Source organism: Lipotes vexillifer, unplaced genomic scaffold (genome assembly GCF_000442215.2).
Source record: "Lipotes vexillifer unplaced genomic scaffold, Lipotes_vexillifer_v1.1 scaffold395, whole genome shotgun sequence".
NCBI lineage: Eukaryota > Metazoa > Chordata > Mammalia > Artiodactyla > Lipotidae > Lipotes > Lipotes vexillifer.
In genome coordinates this window covers 8,710,688-8,726,715 of record NW_006797390.1, presented here as the reverse complement: position 1 = coordinate 8,726,715, position 16,028 = coordinate 8,710,688, and the positions used below count along the sequence as shown (strand labels likewise).

Here is a 16,028-nt window from a genome sequence, read left to right as displayed (position 1 = left end):
GAACCAAACTAAGGCAGGTACGACAGACGACGCATCTTCCCTTTATATGATTTCTCATGGAGTATTCTTTCTAATCTTGTTTTAAGCTGAATTTCTAATTTTTAAAAACAAGCGGAAGAGCTGGTCATGGAGGAACCAACTGGGGAAATGGGAGGTGTCAGAAAGAGGGGGCCTGGGTGCCAGTGGAGGAGGTGACCCCAGGACGCAGGCCAGAGGGCTGCCCTGTGCCACACGGGATACAGCATCCCAGGGGCCCCAGGTCAGAGGGCATCGTGGGCAGAGGTCAACAGAATCCCCCTGATGGACAGTTGGTGAGGCACCGAGATTCCTAAAGCACTGGGTGCCTGGACCCCCGGTAGGAGCCCCCTTGCCGGCCACCCTCCCTGGGAGCCCTCCCCCTCAGGTCAGGGCCAGGCAGCTGTCCCCACGAGCAGGGGCCACCCGAGGTGGGTAGAAAGTCAGCGATGAGCAGACCCCAGCGCGTGCTGGTGTGACCTGGCTACACGTGGAGAGGGTGCTCAGATTTCACATGGACCCCAGCTCTTGGGCCGCATCTGAGAACCTACAGATTGTCTCGGTTCAGGAAACCAGAGCCCCAAAGACACAAGAAAGCAGCCTGGAGTGACACGCCACCGGGTGGGGCAAAACACACCGGAGAGGAGACCTGGAGATGTGGCATCCACGGGGGACGGTCCGACGGGGCTTCCCTCTCTCACAACTGCTCCCAGAGGCAGCCCACACCTTTCACTCCATCGCTTTCCCCGCTATTTTTAAGAGGTGTGGACATTCTGATAGTAAGCGGACAGGCTTTGGCTTAAGAAGCCATTTCCCAAGAAACTCCCACCCCCAAGGCCCAGCTCTGGCTTGGTCCCCAAATCCCCGTGTGCCCCCGCCCCGTCACCCGCAGACTCCTGGAACGGGCCACGGGGAAGGCAAGCACAGGGGCTGCCCGGGAGCCCGTCCCAGCGGGCGGTGTGAACAGCTGAGGAATCGTCCAAGTACTACTGCCCAGGCTTGCTCGTGCTGGCCGTCCACGAACCCTTCCAAGTCGGGAGCGTGGCATGGGCTGATGGATTCAGACTCAAGGCCACCCCAGGAGGAGTTGGGGGCCTGCCAACGGTCCCCCCACCCCGAGCCAGCTTCAGCGCCTCGGTGCTCCAGTGGCCTGTCAGCTCCCCAGGGACGTCTATCCAGCCGGTGGGTCCAGTCTCTGCGACACCTGGAGCTGTGGCTGCCCGTCCCCACGTCCTGCAGGCCTGCCCCCGGGACTCGGGGGGAAACGCGTTCCTACGAGTGGAGGACCCTGGGCCCACCCTCCACAGAAGCCATCTCCCTAGCTGGGTTCAAGCCAGTGGCACCAAAGCAGCACCGTGCGATTGGGAACGTTAGGCTGCAGGGGACTCGAGCCCTAGCTGGAATCTCCCGGGAGCCTCTGCAGGTGCAGGTGCTGGGGCCGGACTCTCAGCGTCTGGTTCCACGGCTGGGGATAGGGGGAGCGTGGGCCCCTCCCTGTGTAGAAAGTTCCGTGTTTTACACGAAAGCACATGGAGGCGTGAGAGTCTCGGGGCTTGGAGGAGAAATCCTGAAGGCGAGGAAGGCGCAGGGGGAGGGGAGAAGGAAGGACAAGGAGAGGCGAGAGAGGCGAGAGAGGCGAGAGCCAGCAGAACGGCCGGCAGGCAGGCAGGCAGGCAGGCGCTTTGGGCTGGGCGGGGCTTTCCTCGAGAACACCCGCCAGGATGCTCCGTTTCGGGGTCTGTGTGTGTGTGTGTGTGTGTGTGTGTGTGTGTGTGTGTGTGTGTGTAGGTGCGCATGCGTGAACACGTGTGTGCCCACACATACACACACGCGCACACGGCTCGGCCATTTAGGGAAGGTCAGGGCGAGGCTGTCCCATGGGCCTGGGACTGTCCCCTACCTCAGACACTCCCTACTCCCGGCCCGAGCTCGTCACCCACCCACCACCCGCAGGGGGAAAAGCACAACACAGCTGCTGAAAATTGCCGGTTGCCATGCGTGCTCCTTTGCAGCCCCCATGCTGGCTGTCACCGTGACAGCGCCTCCTTGGGTCACATCTGGCTGGTGGGGGGAGAGGGAGGGAGGGATGAAGGAGGATCCCAAAAATATATCAGGGACATCAGCAAAGTAAATTATACCTATTCCCCTAGCCCCACACCCACCCACCCACTGCCACCCTGCCCTCAACTGGATGCTATGGGAGGCGTTTCCATAGCAACTTGAGGCGCGGGTTTGAAGCTCATGTGATGAGGCTCCAAAGCCCAGTTCCACACAGTCATGTGTTCTGTGCTGCCCGTTTGCAGAAGGATGTCTCTGTCCTTGGCTGGCCAGAGGGACTCACCCAAGATAGAAGGACCCGTTAGGGCCACTTCTGAATTCGATCTGCTTTACTAAACGAAATTAAATTTGACCAGGTTGAGTAAGCTCAACGCCCCTTGTCTCACAAATTATTCAAAACCAAGTTCTTATTGAGGATGAGCCTGGGAGATGGGTTCCAGCGTTCCACCTCAGTTTCAGGGAGGAGTGATTAGATACTTGGCCTTTTTTGAAAGTGTCACAGCGTGGCCACTCTATGGGGCTCTAGCGGCACTGCCGTTGTTCAGTTTAGGTCTAGTCAGCTTGCCTACACTGAGCTGGATGTTACTGTGTCTGAGTCCTGAGGACCTGGGCACCCCTGGCAAGCAAGGAATGCTCAGTACTGTCTCTGGGGTACAAGGCACGAGGGCAAGCTTCAGCTGGTCCTGCACAGAGACGTACACATTTCACGGCAGCGCGGGGTCTCAGCCTGCCGACTCCACCCCAGTAACTGGCAGAAGAGGGCTTTTGAATTGCTGAAAAACAATTCAGAAGCTACAATGCCCAGAGCGTGCAAAGCATCTCCGAGCCATTCCAGGACTCCTCCTGGTCCGGGAGGAGGTCCTCCTAGTTCTTCCCAGTCTGGCAGCTCGGCTTGCCGGGAAGGCATCCACACCCCTCTCCCTCCCAAGCAGCCTCTTAGACCGTTTTCAGGGCGGCCAAACCCATCTGACTACTTGCAAAACTCTGGGTGCGATGGTATTTTCAAGCCTGGCAACAAGCATTTCCCACCCAAATGCTGGAGCACAGCACCGGGCTCTAGCAAGTCAGTTCTCACGTGGAAGCAGGAGATACTGCAAAGAATTACATTTTCTGGAGTTTTTCCAAATAATGGACTTGACTCTGCCGGAATGGAGAAAGACCAAGTATGATGTGTTTGCTTATGGGGCAGAGGCTGTATGAAAAGCTGGCACTTCAAAACCAGGCAAAGTAGTGTTGGCTGCTGGATAATAAAAAGAGCATCTTTAAGGTGAAAGGAGATTTACTGCTGATTGGCTGGCACTCGAGAAGGGGCGTTTCTGCATAAGCATCGCAGAACCAGCGGAGCGTTTTGTCAGCAGTGAAAAGGATGGCAGTGCATTTGTCTGAGGGACTATTCTGATATAACGAGATAAGATTAACACGGAAATAGAAACATGATAGCATGCCACGATGCTACACGATTCAATAAAAATGGTTTCTTCTTAGAAGCCCAGGTCTGAGTTTTCTCTTTAGCCCTAGAAATTGAACTCTGTGCCCTTCAGCTCTCTTTTGGGGTCAGAGGCAGGACACGGATGGGAACAGAAGGAGCCCTACAAGGGAACAGGAGCTGAGGACCCTTGGGTCGGGATCGGCCGTGTCCCCACGGGGCCGCGAGCCAGCGTTTCTCACTACGGAGGACAAACGAAAGGTGACACTTGTCTTGGGCTGGTGGGCAGAGAGAGACTCATTAGGGTGCGAGTCTCAGGCTTTGTTTCTCAGGCAAGACCTAGAAGAAATCGAAAGCCCTCATCGGCCGTTCCTCCCCGGTATGCGTGTGACCACATCACGGGAAGACGGAGCAGGTGGACGTCAAGGAGAAGCCGGCAGGTCTGCGGGCTCCCCGCCCCCGCCCGTTCCCAGCACGTACCCAGTAGAGGACGTCGGTCCAGCCCTCCATGGTGATGCACTGGAACACGGTCAGCATGGCAAAAGCAAAGTTGTCGAAGTTGGTGATGCCGTGCTTGGGCCCATCCCAGCCCGGCTTGCACACCGTGCCGTTCTGGCACTGCCGCCCGTGGCCCGTCTCCAGGGCACAGGGGGAGGGGTCGTCTTCTGCTGGGACATCTCAAATGGCCAGGGGAGAAGGGAGGGAAGCAGGGGGTGGGGGAAGAGGGACGGGCAGAGAAAGAAGAGAGAAGTTAGAGAGAAAAGTGATGGGCGAGGCTGGGGGACAGCAGACGACCCCAGCGGCAACCACGCAGAACGTAGTTACATCAGTGCCCCAAACACGGAGCGAACGACACAAGGCACTAGGTACTCATTTTGTGTGGTCGTCAACTTAGAAGGTCGGTGCTGTCAGCTAATTGTTGTAAAACTGTTTTTTAACCTCGGTCATTGATTTCAAAGGCAGGAGGGCTGTTGGCTGTCAAATGGGCAATGATAACATAACTATGATGCAACCGCTCTGAGTGTAAAACATCCTGGAACGTGGTAGTGAGTCCTCGTCTTCTTTTTTCGGTGGTTACGTATCTGTAGAAACTTCCGCTGGAACTGCCAGGGTTTAGGGCGAGGGCATTGTTGACTGGAAGGTTCTTTCACGTAACTGGCCAGAGATCCCGCCCAGGGATATTTTCGGACTCCACATGGGCCCGTGACATATTACATGATGCTTTACCAGGGATGCAAGTCACTTTACAGCGGACGCCTTCCTGATGAAGGAAGGAAAATAAATTCTGATGGCGGGAAAACTACCTACTGCAGAGCTTTATCCCAGCCCCTGAGCACAAACGCCACTGCGGTATTTTGTGCACGCTGCGTGCAAACTTGTGGGCCGCCCTTTTCTCCAGCATTAGGACCTTTCAGAAGAGAAGACCTGTCTTGACCTCTAATCAGGACAGAGCGGCGTGGGTGACGGGGAGGGCGCTCCCCAGGTGTGGAGCACACTCTCGGCTTTTTCAAGGAACAGCATAACATCCCCCACGGCCGCAGGCTGTGCTCGGGCCAGGAACAGCTGCTAGGAAATTAGTGAGTCAAGATACTTGTCGTGCAGAGATCATTGGTAAATTGAACTAAGACTTGGCTGAGTTAAGAATTTCCATTTTGGTAAAATACTGAGAGTCCTGGTCCCAGCTGCGGGAGGTAACAACGTGGAATTCACTGAAGTTTGCAAAATTAAGGACATCGTCTTATGCTTGTAGGAAGAAACAGTAGTAAACAGAATGGACCTTAGTTCTAACAAACAGATGACTGCCTCCAACTTCAGTGAAGATGTGCCCCCAGAGAGAGAATTTGTTTGTCATCCCTCGTTTGGGGCTTCCAGGCCACCAGGGTCCTCTCTGGTTTCAAACGTACCCAAGCAATCACGGGGCGAGGACCTGTGTACAGAGACTATGGGTTTTGCTGGGCTGTTTCTCAGTTTGTGGCTTCAAATCTCAGCTGCTCAGGAGGAAGGTAGCAGAGGAATATTAATCCTTAACTAAGGGGTGACTCTTAGGGAAGTGGACTGAGCTGAGTGGTTGGAGACACATGCTGACTTGTGTCCTCTTGGCTTTTCCCTTTCTCTCTCTCTTTTTTTAAAATAAGTTTATTTTATTTATTTATTTTTGGCTGCATTGGGTCATCGTTGCTGCACGCGGGCTTTTCTCTAGTTGCGGCGAGCGGGGGCTACTCTTCGTTGCGGTGCGCGGGCTTCTCATTGCGGTGGCTTCTCTTGTTGTGGAGCACAGGAGCGTGGGCTCAGTAGTTGTGGTGTGCGGGCTCAGTAGTTGTGGCACATGGGCTCAGTAGTTGTGGCTCGTGGGCTCTAGAGCGCAGGCTCAGCAGTTGTGGCCCACGGGCTTAGTTGCTCCGTGGCATGTGGGATCCTCCCGGACCAGGGCTCGAACCCGTGTCCCCTGCGCTGGCAGGCGGATTCCTAACCACTGCACCACCAGGGAAGCCCCTCTCTCTCTTTTCAACAGCTTCACCGAAACATAATTTACATGCCGTTCAATTCATCAGTGAACACGGACAGCTCAGTTATTTTTAGTAAATTTATAGAGTTCTCCAGCCATTGCCACAATGCATTTGGAAACGCTTCCGCCATCCCAGATTCCCGAGGCCCTTCTCCCATCCAGCCCTGGCGGCCACACCTGCTGTCTGTCTACAGATCTGCCTGCCTAGGAATCTCATATCGACAGAATCACACACGAGGTGGCTTTTTTTCACGTAGCATCGTGTTTCGAGATCTGTTCCTTTGCACGGCCGTACATACTACTGTGTGTTTATCTGCTCGCCAGCTGATGGACAGCTGGCCTGCTTCCAGGCGGGGGCCGTTGTGAGCAGCTCGGCTTCTGGCTTGTTCCTGGCCTGGTGCTTTTGGTTGTGTGCCTGTGTGATGACCAAGGCGCTCCCCGGTCCCTGAACTGTACGGGGGACAACAGCATCCCCATCATTTCCTACTCTGGGGTCTAACCCCCAGGAGGCCTCCATTCACGTGATGGAACTCCAGTCATAGTTTTTTGTGACTTTTGACATTTTGAAATCTTTGGAGATTTGGATGTGAGATTAAGTAATGGGAGGCTATAAAAGGATGGAACCTGGAAAGTGAACCTCAGACCTAAGGAATACATAAGAGAGTGGAGAATGAGCACCTAGAAATTGAGAGTAGGTGACTGGAAAGCCAAGAACCAAACAGGTCATAAATTCTGCTGGGTCTCACTTGCCTAGTGACCCGCTTTCTAGAATGATGTGTTCAGTCACTGTGACAAAAGTGCTGGGATGATGAAAGATGAGACAAAAGACAAGGTGAACAAAATAGAGGGGAGCTTGTGTTTCTTTTTCTCCGGCCTTGCTTTCTAGTGCAGTAAAGGTGTTCCTAATCTTTGCACTATGACCGCTAATCTGGTAGTTTCCCCTGCATCTTGATTCCTGAAAAGAGGCAGAAATGAGGAAAAGGTGAAGGCTGCCAAACGGAGTCTGGAGTGTCCTCAAGGAAGGAAAACATATTTGGGGGCTTTACAAATGTATGTTGAAAAGAAAACGGCGTCCAGGGGAGGCGATCTCATTAATAAAAGAGAGAGGATGAGATTCAGAAAGATGGTGTACAGGATCAAGTGCCACTCTGCTATTTTAAATCTGTCTTGAACAACAATAAAAAGATTTGAGAACAATTAAGGGGCAATAATTATCTGGTAAAAATAGGTATCTATAAAAGGCACTAAAGGGAACGAACACCTGACAAATGTGAGCACACACAAATCAGTGGGTCCCGGCGACACACGCTTGAGGGTGAGGGGAAATTAGCCTGAACGGGAAGATGTGTTGGATTCTCAGCAGAGCCATGAATTCCCAGAGAGGAAAATGGGAACACGACGTTGGAGAAACAGCCAAAGCCATACGGGCTCCCCGTTTTAAAACAGAAATGAAGAGAGGTGGGGTCATTCTGGAAAGTCCAAATTAAGTTTGTGGTAAAAGAATGGAGGCACAGATGAGGAGAGATTTTGGAAGTGCAGTTAATACCCAACAAGAGCACAAAATCTGGGAGAGCGCCAGCGAGGGCCTCCAAGAAGTCACCAAAGACAAAACCAATTACTTTTTTAGGCCCCGACTTCAAGGAGTGAATAGACTGAAAGTGATTTCACTTCTGGGTTTCAGCCAACCAATTCTCTGCCAGTCTCAGGGGTAATTATTGTGCTTGGGAGAGCTATTCAGAGTGACCTGGCTCAGACTGCGACCAAACAGATGGGGCGACCAGAAACAAAAAGGACGGACATATGGTGATATATCTGTTGAGGAACAAGGGAGGCGCCTTGCAGATGCCTCCGGGATCGGGGGACATCTCCTCTCCTGAGACCGCATCTGCAGGCGCTGGAAGGGGCAGCCTGGAGGCAGAACAATGGTACACCGGCAGCTCCAGTGCTTTCTGGTATGGATTTGATAGGAAGCATGGCTCAGAATCCAAGGTACCCTAAAACCTACAAGTTCACAAAATAATCCCAAAGTGTAAAAATAATCTGATGTAAATTCCATAAAAAAACCAAGACGAGGACTCACAAGCGCTTTTGCATAATCTACGTTTGCAGAAAAATATAGGAATTCACTCCAAAGTCTAAAATTAAAAAAAGACACCCATTCCAAAGGTGATGCACACGTCTCCAGAACGCATGGGGAGTGGTTTCAAAGATACTCTCCGGCTGTGCTGAGTGCGTCCGGATTCCTGTACACATCCCTCTTTGTCAGCGTTGATCAGTGTGTAGATGGAAGGGGCCCCCATGACACGAGAGGGTCCCTGGACGGCCATTAGACGTGGTTCAGGTGCAGGCAGTGAGTGAGCACCTGAGTGCAGGGTGCTGGGCGGAATGGCCTCTGCAGCATGTCCTGGGTGTCCTGCCCGCGGGAGGCCGGCTCCACGCACAGAGAGGTCCCTTCCTGGTGGGGTTGACGGGCCTCCTCTCTCGGGAGCACGTCCCCGGGGTCTGTCCTCGGGCACCCTGTCTCCCCGGGCTGATGGTGTTTCCACAATGGGGGGCCAATTCTCTTCCGAACCTGGTGGGGTGGGGTCGGGGGGAGGTAAACCCATCACATAAATAACCCGGGCTTTTCCTGGGAGGAATCAGGAGGTGTCTCAGGTGCGTTTCCTGGTCTGCTTACCCTCAGGGATGGACAGTAGTGTGTTCCCAGATTGGCCATCCACTCGGCCAGGCCAGTTCTGCTTGTTTCTTGAGAGCACGGAGGCCGCGGAAGGTCTCGGCAGGCCTGCGGCAGCCTTTCCTCCGGCCACCCCCGTCTGGCTCAGAGGAGCCCATCACCCTGCCCATCACGCCCACTGTTTTCTGGCTGTTTGAGGCCACTGAAGGCAGGACCACAAAGTCAGAGACTTCCAGGCGGTGCAGGCACAGCCCCCGTAGGATCCTGCAGGCCGCGGAAAAGCCACTTTCACTGCTTCCCTGTCAGATGGCAGAGACCAGGGGCGGTGTGCGAGCAGCTCTCCCGCTCAGCGAGGACAGACGTGTGGAGGCGCGGCCACTCAGCACAGAGTGCCAGTGCATCTCCCCACCACCCCTTGGTGCGCAGGTGAGAGCCACTGCACCACCCATCGCCCGGCTGATGGGGCCTTTCGGACCCGGCATCCCCGCACTGGCCTGAGGAGTCTGGGTCAAACGGGTCGTTGGCCATTTCAGTACAACGGCATAAATTTTAGACGTTCTGTGGTGGCTCTGAAGCAGGTCTTAGAACGAGCTCTAAGGAAGCCACACAATTAACATAAATTTATTGTTTCTGGGCAGCTACAGATTGAACCCAACAAAAGGAAGGATCTGAATTAAAGGGGAGAATATTATTCATTGCATTACTGGGTATTTCTTTAAGCAAGGCTGGAAATCTCAGAATTTTAACTAAAGTCAAGATCTAATCCCTTCAATTTTAAAACAGCTTCTTTTTTTTAACGTGACAGTTTATTTGATATAATATGACCCAAGACATTCTCCCTACAGTGAAGAAATGGTCTCCTCTTAGACTTGCCATCAAAGAAGTAAAAACAACTGCGTGAGTCTGTGACTATAGGTTATAGTTTTGGGTTTTTGTTTCGACTGTGGCCACATGCAAACACCCGGCCAGTTCGTCCAGATGACTCAGATCAGGGGATCCATTTGGTTTCTGATTGTGATCAATCCATTTCACTGCCTCCTGTATGGATGCTCTCCCCACCCCCGGGGAGGGGCGTCAAGTTTAATTTACTGCCTGGGCTGAGCGGGAGCATGAAGCAGTGGACACGAAGGGGAAAGAAGGCCTCGCAATGCTTCCGACAGACGCTCCCCTTTCTGCCCTAAGGTGCCAGAAACTAAGATGGAAGATCTTGTTGTTTGAAAAAAAGTCACATAAGTCGAACATGGCTAACCCCTTTCGGGGGTATTTTTTTTTTTTAAACAAGTTTCTGTGTTAAACTACTTTGTTTAAAAGCCATGTTGATCTCTGTTGAAATGTTTTCTTAAAGGTCCAGCTAAGACTCAGTAGCTGAAGACAGCAGTTTGTCGCATGTCGGTCAAGCCCAAAGTCCAGTCCTACCGGCGAGAGCCCAGCAAGTACCACGGCTCGTTGAATGCGCTGATTTATGGAAGGGACGCAGAGGGAGGGTGTCAGGCCGGCGGATGCCCGAGGTACAGACACACCTCCTGGAGGAAAAGGAGTTTTCCTGCTGGCCGTCCTCCCCTCCTGGACTGGGGGCCCCGGACGGGAGGCAGAGACACCGAGACGGACGACCCAGGGCTGTGATGGGAGAGACACCAGCTGAGGGCGAGGTCTCCCCCGGAGGGCACTTTGGTGACAAGCTACACGGGGGACAAGGGGGCAGAGACATGCAGTCCCCAGGTTAGCTCCGATTCTTAAAATATTCAATGTTGGCTAGGCGCCTCGTTTAAAGAATGCTTAGCAGTGCCGGACAACACTCGTGTTTAGCTATTTTAACAGAGACTCATTTTAGTAAAAACAAAAATTAGAACTGAGAGAAAAAAATACAATCTTTGCCTCTCCTGGCCGTGGAAACGCAGGTGCTCGACGGCAGGGCCTCCCCAGCTGGCCGCGGGTGGACGGCGCTCCCCTTACCTGCGATGCCCTCCTGGTTGTAGCAGGTCTTGTGCATCTTCCCCATGAAGAGCTCCAGCCCGATGATGGCGTAGATGATAATGACAAAGAGCACAAGCAGAGCGATGTGCAGCAGGGGTACCATAGCCTTGATGATGGAGTTCAGAACCACCTGGAGACCTGCAACGGCAAAGCCGACTCTGTGCACCCACCGCCACTTGGAGCTCGCGCCGTCTGCCGTGACCCTCTCCCCGCCGACGGGTCTCGCACCCCAGTTTCAGGTAAGGAAACCGAGGCGCCAGGTTACACGGTCAGAGTGACACCCCGGGGGAGCTGGATCCAGGGGGGCCTGACCCCAAACCTCCCTGGGGGCCACCTTCAGACGGAAGGACAGGCAGATGCTGTCCTTCTAAGGGCATTTCAGTTGGGGAAGATGGAGACAGTCCTAGAGACGGATGGCGGTGACGTTGGCTTCGTGCCACTGAACTGTGCACTTAGAAGCGGTCAAACGGGACATTCTGGCTTGCATCTATTACCACAATAAATTGTTTTTCAAGTACCCAGATCCCTTCAGGGAATAAAAAAGGGTAAATAAAAAACATTCTTTCGCAGCGGGTCTTGTCTGCACGCCCCAAGGGTCTGCAGACTTACCCCCCACTGTCTTATGGGGAGAAGGGCCCCTCAGTTCTAAGCTGAGCCGTAGATACCAACCCAGAATGTCGCCTGTTTAAACGAGATGTTGCACTCGGTCGTTGTAAATGGTAGTCACCCTCAAGCCCCCAGGTCTACCCCAGGCCCCAGAAAGCCGTCCGTCAACGGCTGGGTGCTGTCTCCATGCCCCAGGAGGGAAGGGCGGGAGGGTCGGGCTCCCCTTCCCACAGCGGGGGGGCTGCCTTAGACACAGCACAGCAGGACCTCCTCCTCTGAGCCACCCCCCGCGGGCCACCTTTTGTGTCTCTCACTCACCCACCAGCCACGGACACCCTTCCACCTCTCCTGCACTGGGGACGTCACCCCTGCTCACCCACCGCCCTCGGCGCTGGCGAGCTAAGGCTGGGCACCCTGTCCCCAGGCCCCGAGGCGGTCCCCGGGCCTTTGTGACCTGGAGGAGTGGGGTTCACAAGTCCAATTCGGAGAACTCGCCCCAGCCATTAAGCTGAGCCGGGGAGAGGAAACCAAATAAGAGAAATGCTAGAATAATTTCACCTGTGAATTAATGCGAGGCCTGTGCCACCTCCCAGTAGAACAAGATGCTTTCAGATCCAAATGACTCCGTTAATTAGCAGGTTGTACACACATCTGGTGAAGGGTGTGGAGCCACGGAGGAAGCTGACAACCGAGGCGCACAGCGACTTTTGGGGTGTCTGCTGGGGCGCTGCTCACGGGAGGAGACGGAGGTCCCCGGATCCAGCTGCCCAGACCACGAGGGGAACGCGACCAGGCCTTCAGTGCCACGTGGCAGAGAATGGGGGGGCACGGGATGGGGAGACCTCCTCCTGCCCTACAAGGCCCTGGGCGTGGGTCCACCCTGTCCCCCCGGCAATCGCTCTCTGGACTCCTGGTCAAACAGCGTTTCTTTTAGACTCAAACGTGCCATCCTTTGACGCGGGGCCATCGTCGGCGCTGTTCCCTCGGCCTGGAACGCTTTTCCGTAATTCCCTCCAACGTTCCCTTCTGCTCTCAGCCCAAGCATCCCTCCTCCGGGGACCCTTCCCCAGGCTCCCAGAGCACAGACGTCTCCTTTCTTACATGTCTTCTTAGAATCAGTTCCTTTGCTTTGGAGCGTGAGTCTCCCTTTGGAATTACATGTTCATTAAGTGGCTTTCAAACATTTATACCCGTCTCCCACGTCAGGCTGAGTTTTGTGAACGCGGGGACTGTGTGCTCTTCTGGCTGTTTTATCGCTGAGGCAGCTCTGCAAACAGACAGGCGAGTTTCCCGGGCCTGCAGGCCGGGCTGCGGAGAGGCCCAGAGGAAGTCGAAGGAGCCCGTGCTTCTGTCCACCGCTGGGGGCCGTCAGAGTTGCCGCCGGACGCTCCGCTCCCTGCCATGCGCTGGGGTTGGTGGCCTCACCACGCCCGCGAGCACCAAGACCAGACCTGGGCCCCCAGGCTCCTTCCTCCCACTGTTACCAAGTCCTGCCAATTTGCTTCTGAAGTGTTTTACACAAGTATAAATACCATTTACTATGTAAATAATACATGCTCATTACACAGGAGAAATGCTTATTATAGAGAAATTAGAAAACACAGGGAAGCAGGGACAAAAAGAACTCATCAGTCATCCCACCGCCCAGAGGGGACCGCTGTTAGCCTCTCGGGGTATATTTTGGACACTTTGGCCCCTGGGGTCGGCTACTCGGTGAGCTGGTCTCCCTGCCGTCTGGTGTTCATGCTGCTGTTGGGATGCTCAAGCAGAGAGTGTCATGTCCTTGACGCGAGTCCTCCTCCGACACCCTGTCACCCGCCTCCACATCCAGCCTGACGGCCCCTGACTCTGGCTCACGCCTCACTCTCCAGCCACAACCGAGCCCCGAGCTTCTTTGGCCACAGGCCTCCCCGCATCAGCACAGGCTGTTCCCCCAGCGGACGCTGTTCCCTGCCTGACGCACGGCCCCGGCCTCAGGTCCTCTCGTCTGTGCCCCGCGGCACATGGCAGCGACTCCGCGTGCAGGCTGCCTTCAGGAAACCACTCCATTCAAGGATCTTCAGGAGACACCGAGGTGTGTCGTCGGGAAAAGGCCGACTCGCGGAGTAGGAACGGCACAGGCGTGGAGGGGGCTGTCAACGACCTTCACAGGATTTAACCTGCTGTTCTGGGGAAGCAGAGCTGGCAGAATTCAGCGTAACTATGGGGATGGAGCCAGGACCAATCAGGAAGATTTAGGTTCAACACAAAGACTGTTCAAGAAACAGACCTAAGGTGGAGCAGGGTGCTCCAAGAGGTAGTGAGCTCCCTGTCCTCAGAGGGATGACAGCAGCGACTGAATAAGCTCTTGCAGGAGGAGCCTTGGTGGGGATTCAGCCAGCGGGTGAAGGATAGCCTCGGGGCACCGAAGCCCCCAGCCCTCATCGACCTGTAATGAAGACTTATTGGGGGCAGGTGGATGACCCCAATTCCCCCGGCACAACCTGGGGACGCAGGTGCTGTCATTAACGGTATTTACAGAGGAGAAGCGCGAGTTCTAGGGAGGTTAAGCGGCCTGCCCATGGCGTCACAGCTGCTGGCAGGGGTGGGCACAGGGCTTGGTGCCACGTGGCCTGATTCCAGGCCCGGGGCTGCACGACTGCGCTGAACGCCTCCCGTGGGCCCTGGCCCGGGGCTCTCGGCCTCCACAATCCGCGTCTGTGAAGCAAGTGGCACATGATCACGACATCTGCTGGGCAGGCGGGGGCTCATCCTGCTGCCAGGGGGCGCCCCGCGGCCTCCGAGGCCCTGCCCGCCATCCTCATCGCCGGCCCAGGTCGGCCCCCAGAGCCCCCTCTCCAGCCCCCCGCACGTAACTGGCTCTCAAGGCCTGCGTCTCAACGGCTTCTCCTCGGGCGGGCTCACAGCTGACCCCGAAACAGCTCCTTCTGTTCCCATTCCACTCAGAAAACACAGCGACTTCTCTGCACCCAAGTGCTCTCCTCTGACGGGCCGGTGATGGGGTCCCCGCGGGAGCCCTGGGTCCAGGCCAGCCTGGCAGAGCAGCTGCGGGAAGGTGGCCCGTGGACACGAGATCACTAAGGGCCACACTCACGGTGAGTCTGTGTTCCGGGCCCTAAATCAGGACGTGAGACCAGACAAACACATGTGGACTTACGGGGACAACAGGACAGGGTATTTCATGCGAGAACAACACTGGAAGATGTCGTTCTGGAAATCCGGTCTCTCATTTGCAGTTTGTGCAGGCGACCTCCTCTTAGGGGATGAAACACCCTCCCGCCCGGGAAGCCCGGCTGCCAGGTCTTCCAGGGAGAGGGGGCTCTGGGGAGTGGCTTCGCTAGATGCTGGGATTAGGGAAGGACGGAGAAGAAGCTGAGCTGGCACGCACGGCCTTTCCCCTTCTCCCTCCACGCTGCTGTAAGGCCTGGACCACTGTCTGCATTCCTGCTGTGCTCAACTTGAGAATTCCAAGTTAGGAAAGACTTAGAGGGTCTGTGTACGTAAATCATGGTGTTTTCCCTTAGAAGATCAAGAGGAACCATCAATTATGGAAAGCAGGCCTGGCATCTTCCTTCAACAGTGTTGAGATTGGCCTGGAAACGTTGGCTACAGGTGGTGCTGGCCCATGATGGATGCATGGCTGAGGGCAGAGCAGGCTCTTCTGTTTCATCAAGGAGCATCTCGCCCAGCCCTGCTCTGGTGATGGGTTGTTCCGCTCGGGCCCCAGGGGTAGAACCAAGAAGGAGGGTGAGCAGGACCCCGAGAAAAGAGGACAGTGAGACTCGTGGGGCTGAACGGCGCATGCAGGTGTGTCTGAGGCAGAGCCGGGCTTGCATTGAACTTCCAAGTCACCTGGTGTAAAGGGGGAGGGTGACCCCAAATCAGAGGTCTTTGCAGATGTTGTTTGATTTCACTGTTCAGATTCCACGTGGACTTAGAGCTTCTTGGCTGGCGGCTACGAAGGCACATTTCATGTCCCAATTATTCGGACACCACGGTTCCAGCCAAGTGGTAGGAAAGCACTGAGAAATGACCGAGGAGGCCTGATCACAGCTCCACAAGGGAGTGATACTGAGAATCACTGAAGCGGGGTGAGTCTGGGCTCGGCAGGATGGTGGTGGGTACAAGCTTCTCACCGATGGGGGCTAAGTTGGCCAGAACAGGAGGAGGACACTGGGGCCACCGGCCTCGATACGTGCATTTTCACTTACACACAGTCATCTGTTGAGCTATGTTCCACGGGCCACCTGCTCCCTGGGGTCACGGGCTCCTTCTTGTAAAGGAGGCGAAACATGAATCAAAGAACCTCACAATTGGTGCAGGATCTCAAACCACTTGAGTGCTTTCGAGGAAGAGACAGGGTGTCATGAAGGGCCCCCTGTGGCCGGAGGGCGGAGCAAGGTGTCCTCGGGGCAGTGACACGTGAGCCGGAGGCTGAGTACGAGGTGATGAGGACCTGGCCGGGTGGGCAGCAGGCGGGTCCAGCAGGGGGGGCTTGTGCCTCCCCACGGAGAAGGCTGTCTGCCCGGCTGAGCAGGGACACCTGGCCCCCCACCGTCTGTCTGCCTCATGCTTCCCTGGGCTTTGTTCTGCCTCTTAGAAGAAATACCTGGAAGATCTGGGAACCCAGTCGACCGCTTCTGTGTGAATTGCGAGGAAGCCGACATCACTTTCAGAGAAAACGACTCGGGCAGCACAGAGGACGGCGCTCCCGACGCCGGCCGTCCTCGAGTGTAAGGTGGAGGTGCAGCCCCTCCTGCACCCTCCAG

General features: G+C 55.2%; 1 protein-coding gene across 2 annotated transcripts in view; it reads right to left on the bottom strand.

The window, feature by feature from the left end:
* The window catches only part of CACNA1C (calcium voltage-gated channel subunit alpha1 C), a 435,574-nt gene that overhangs the window by 150,351 nt on the left and 269,195 nt on the right, over positions 1-16,028 (bottom strand). For both annotated transcript variants that reach the window (XM_007469483.1, XM_007469484.1), the window contains exons 5-6: positions 10,633-10,791; positions 3,980-4,176 (exon numbers count right to left, since the gene is read on the bottom strand). In XM_007469483.1, the coding sequence (XP_007469545.1) occupies positions 3,980-4,176; positions 10,633-10,791 (356 nt within the window). The remainder of the gene's footprint in view (positions 1-3,979; positions 4,177-10,632; positions 10,792-16,028) is intronic.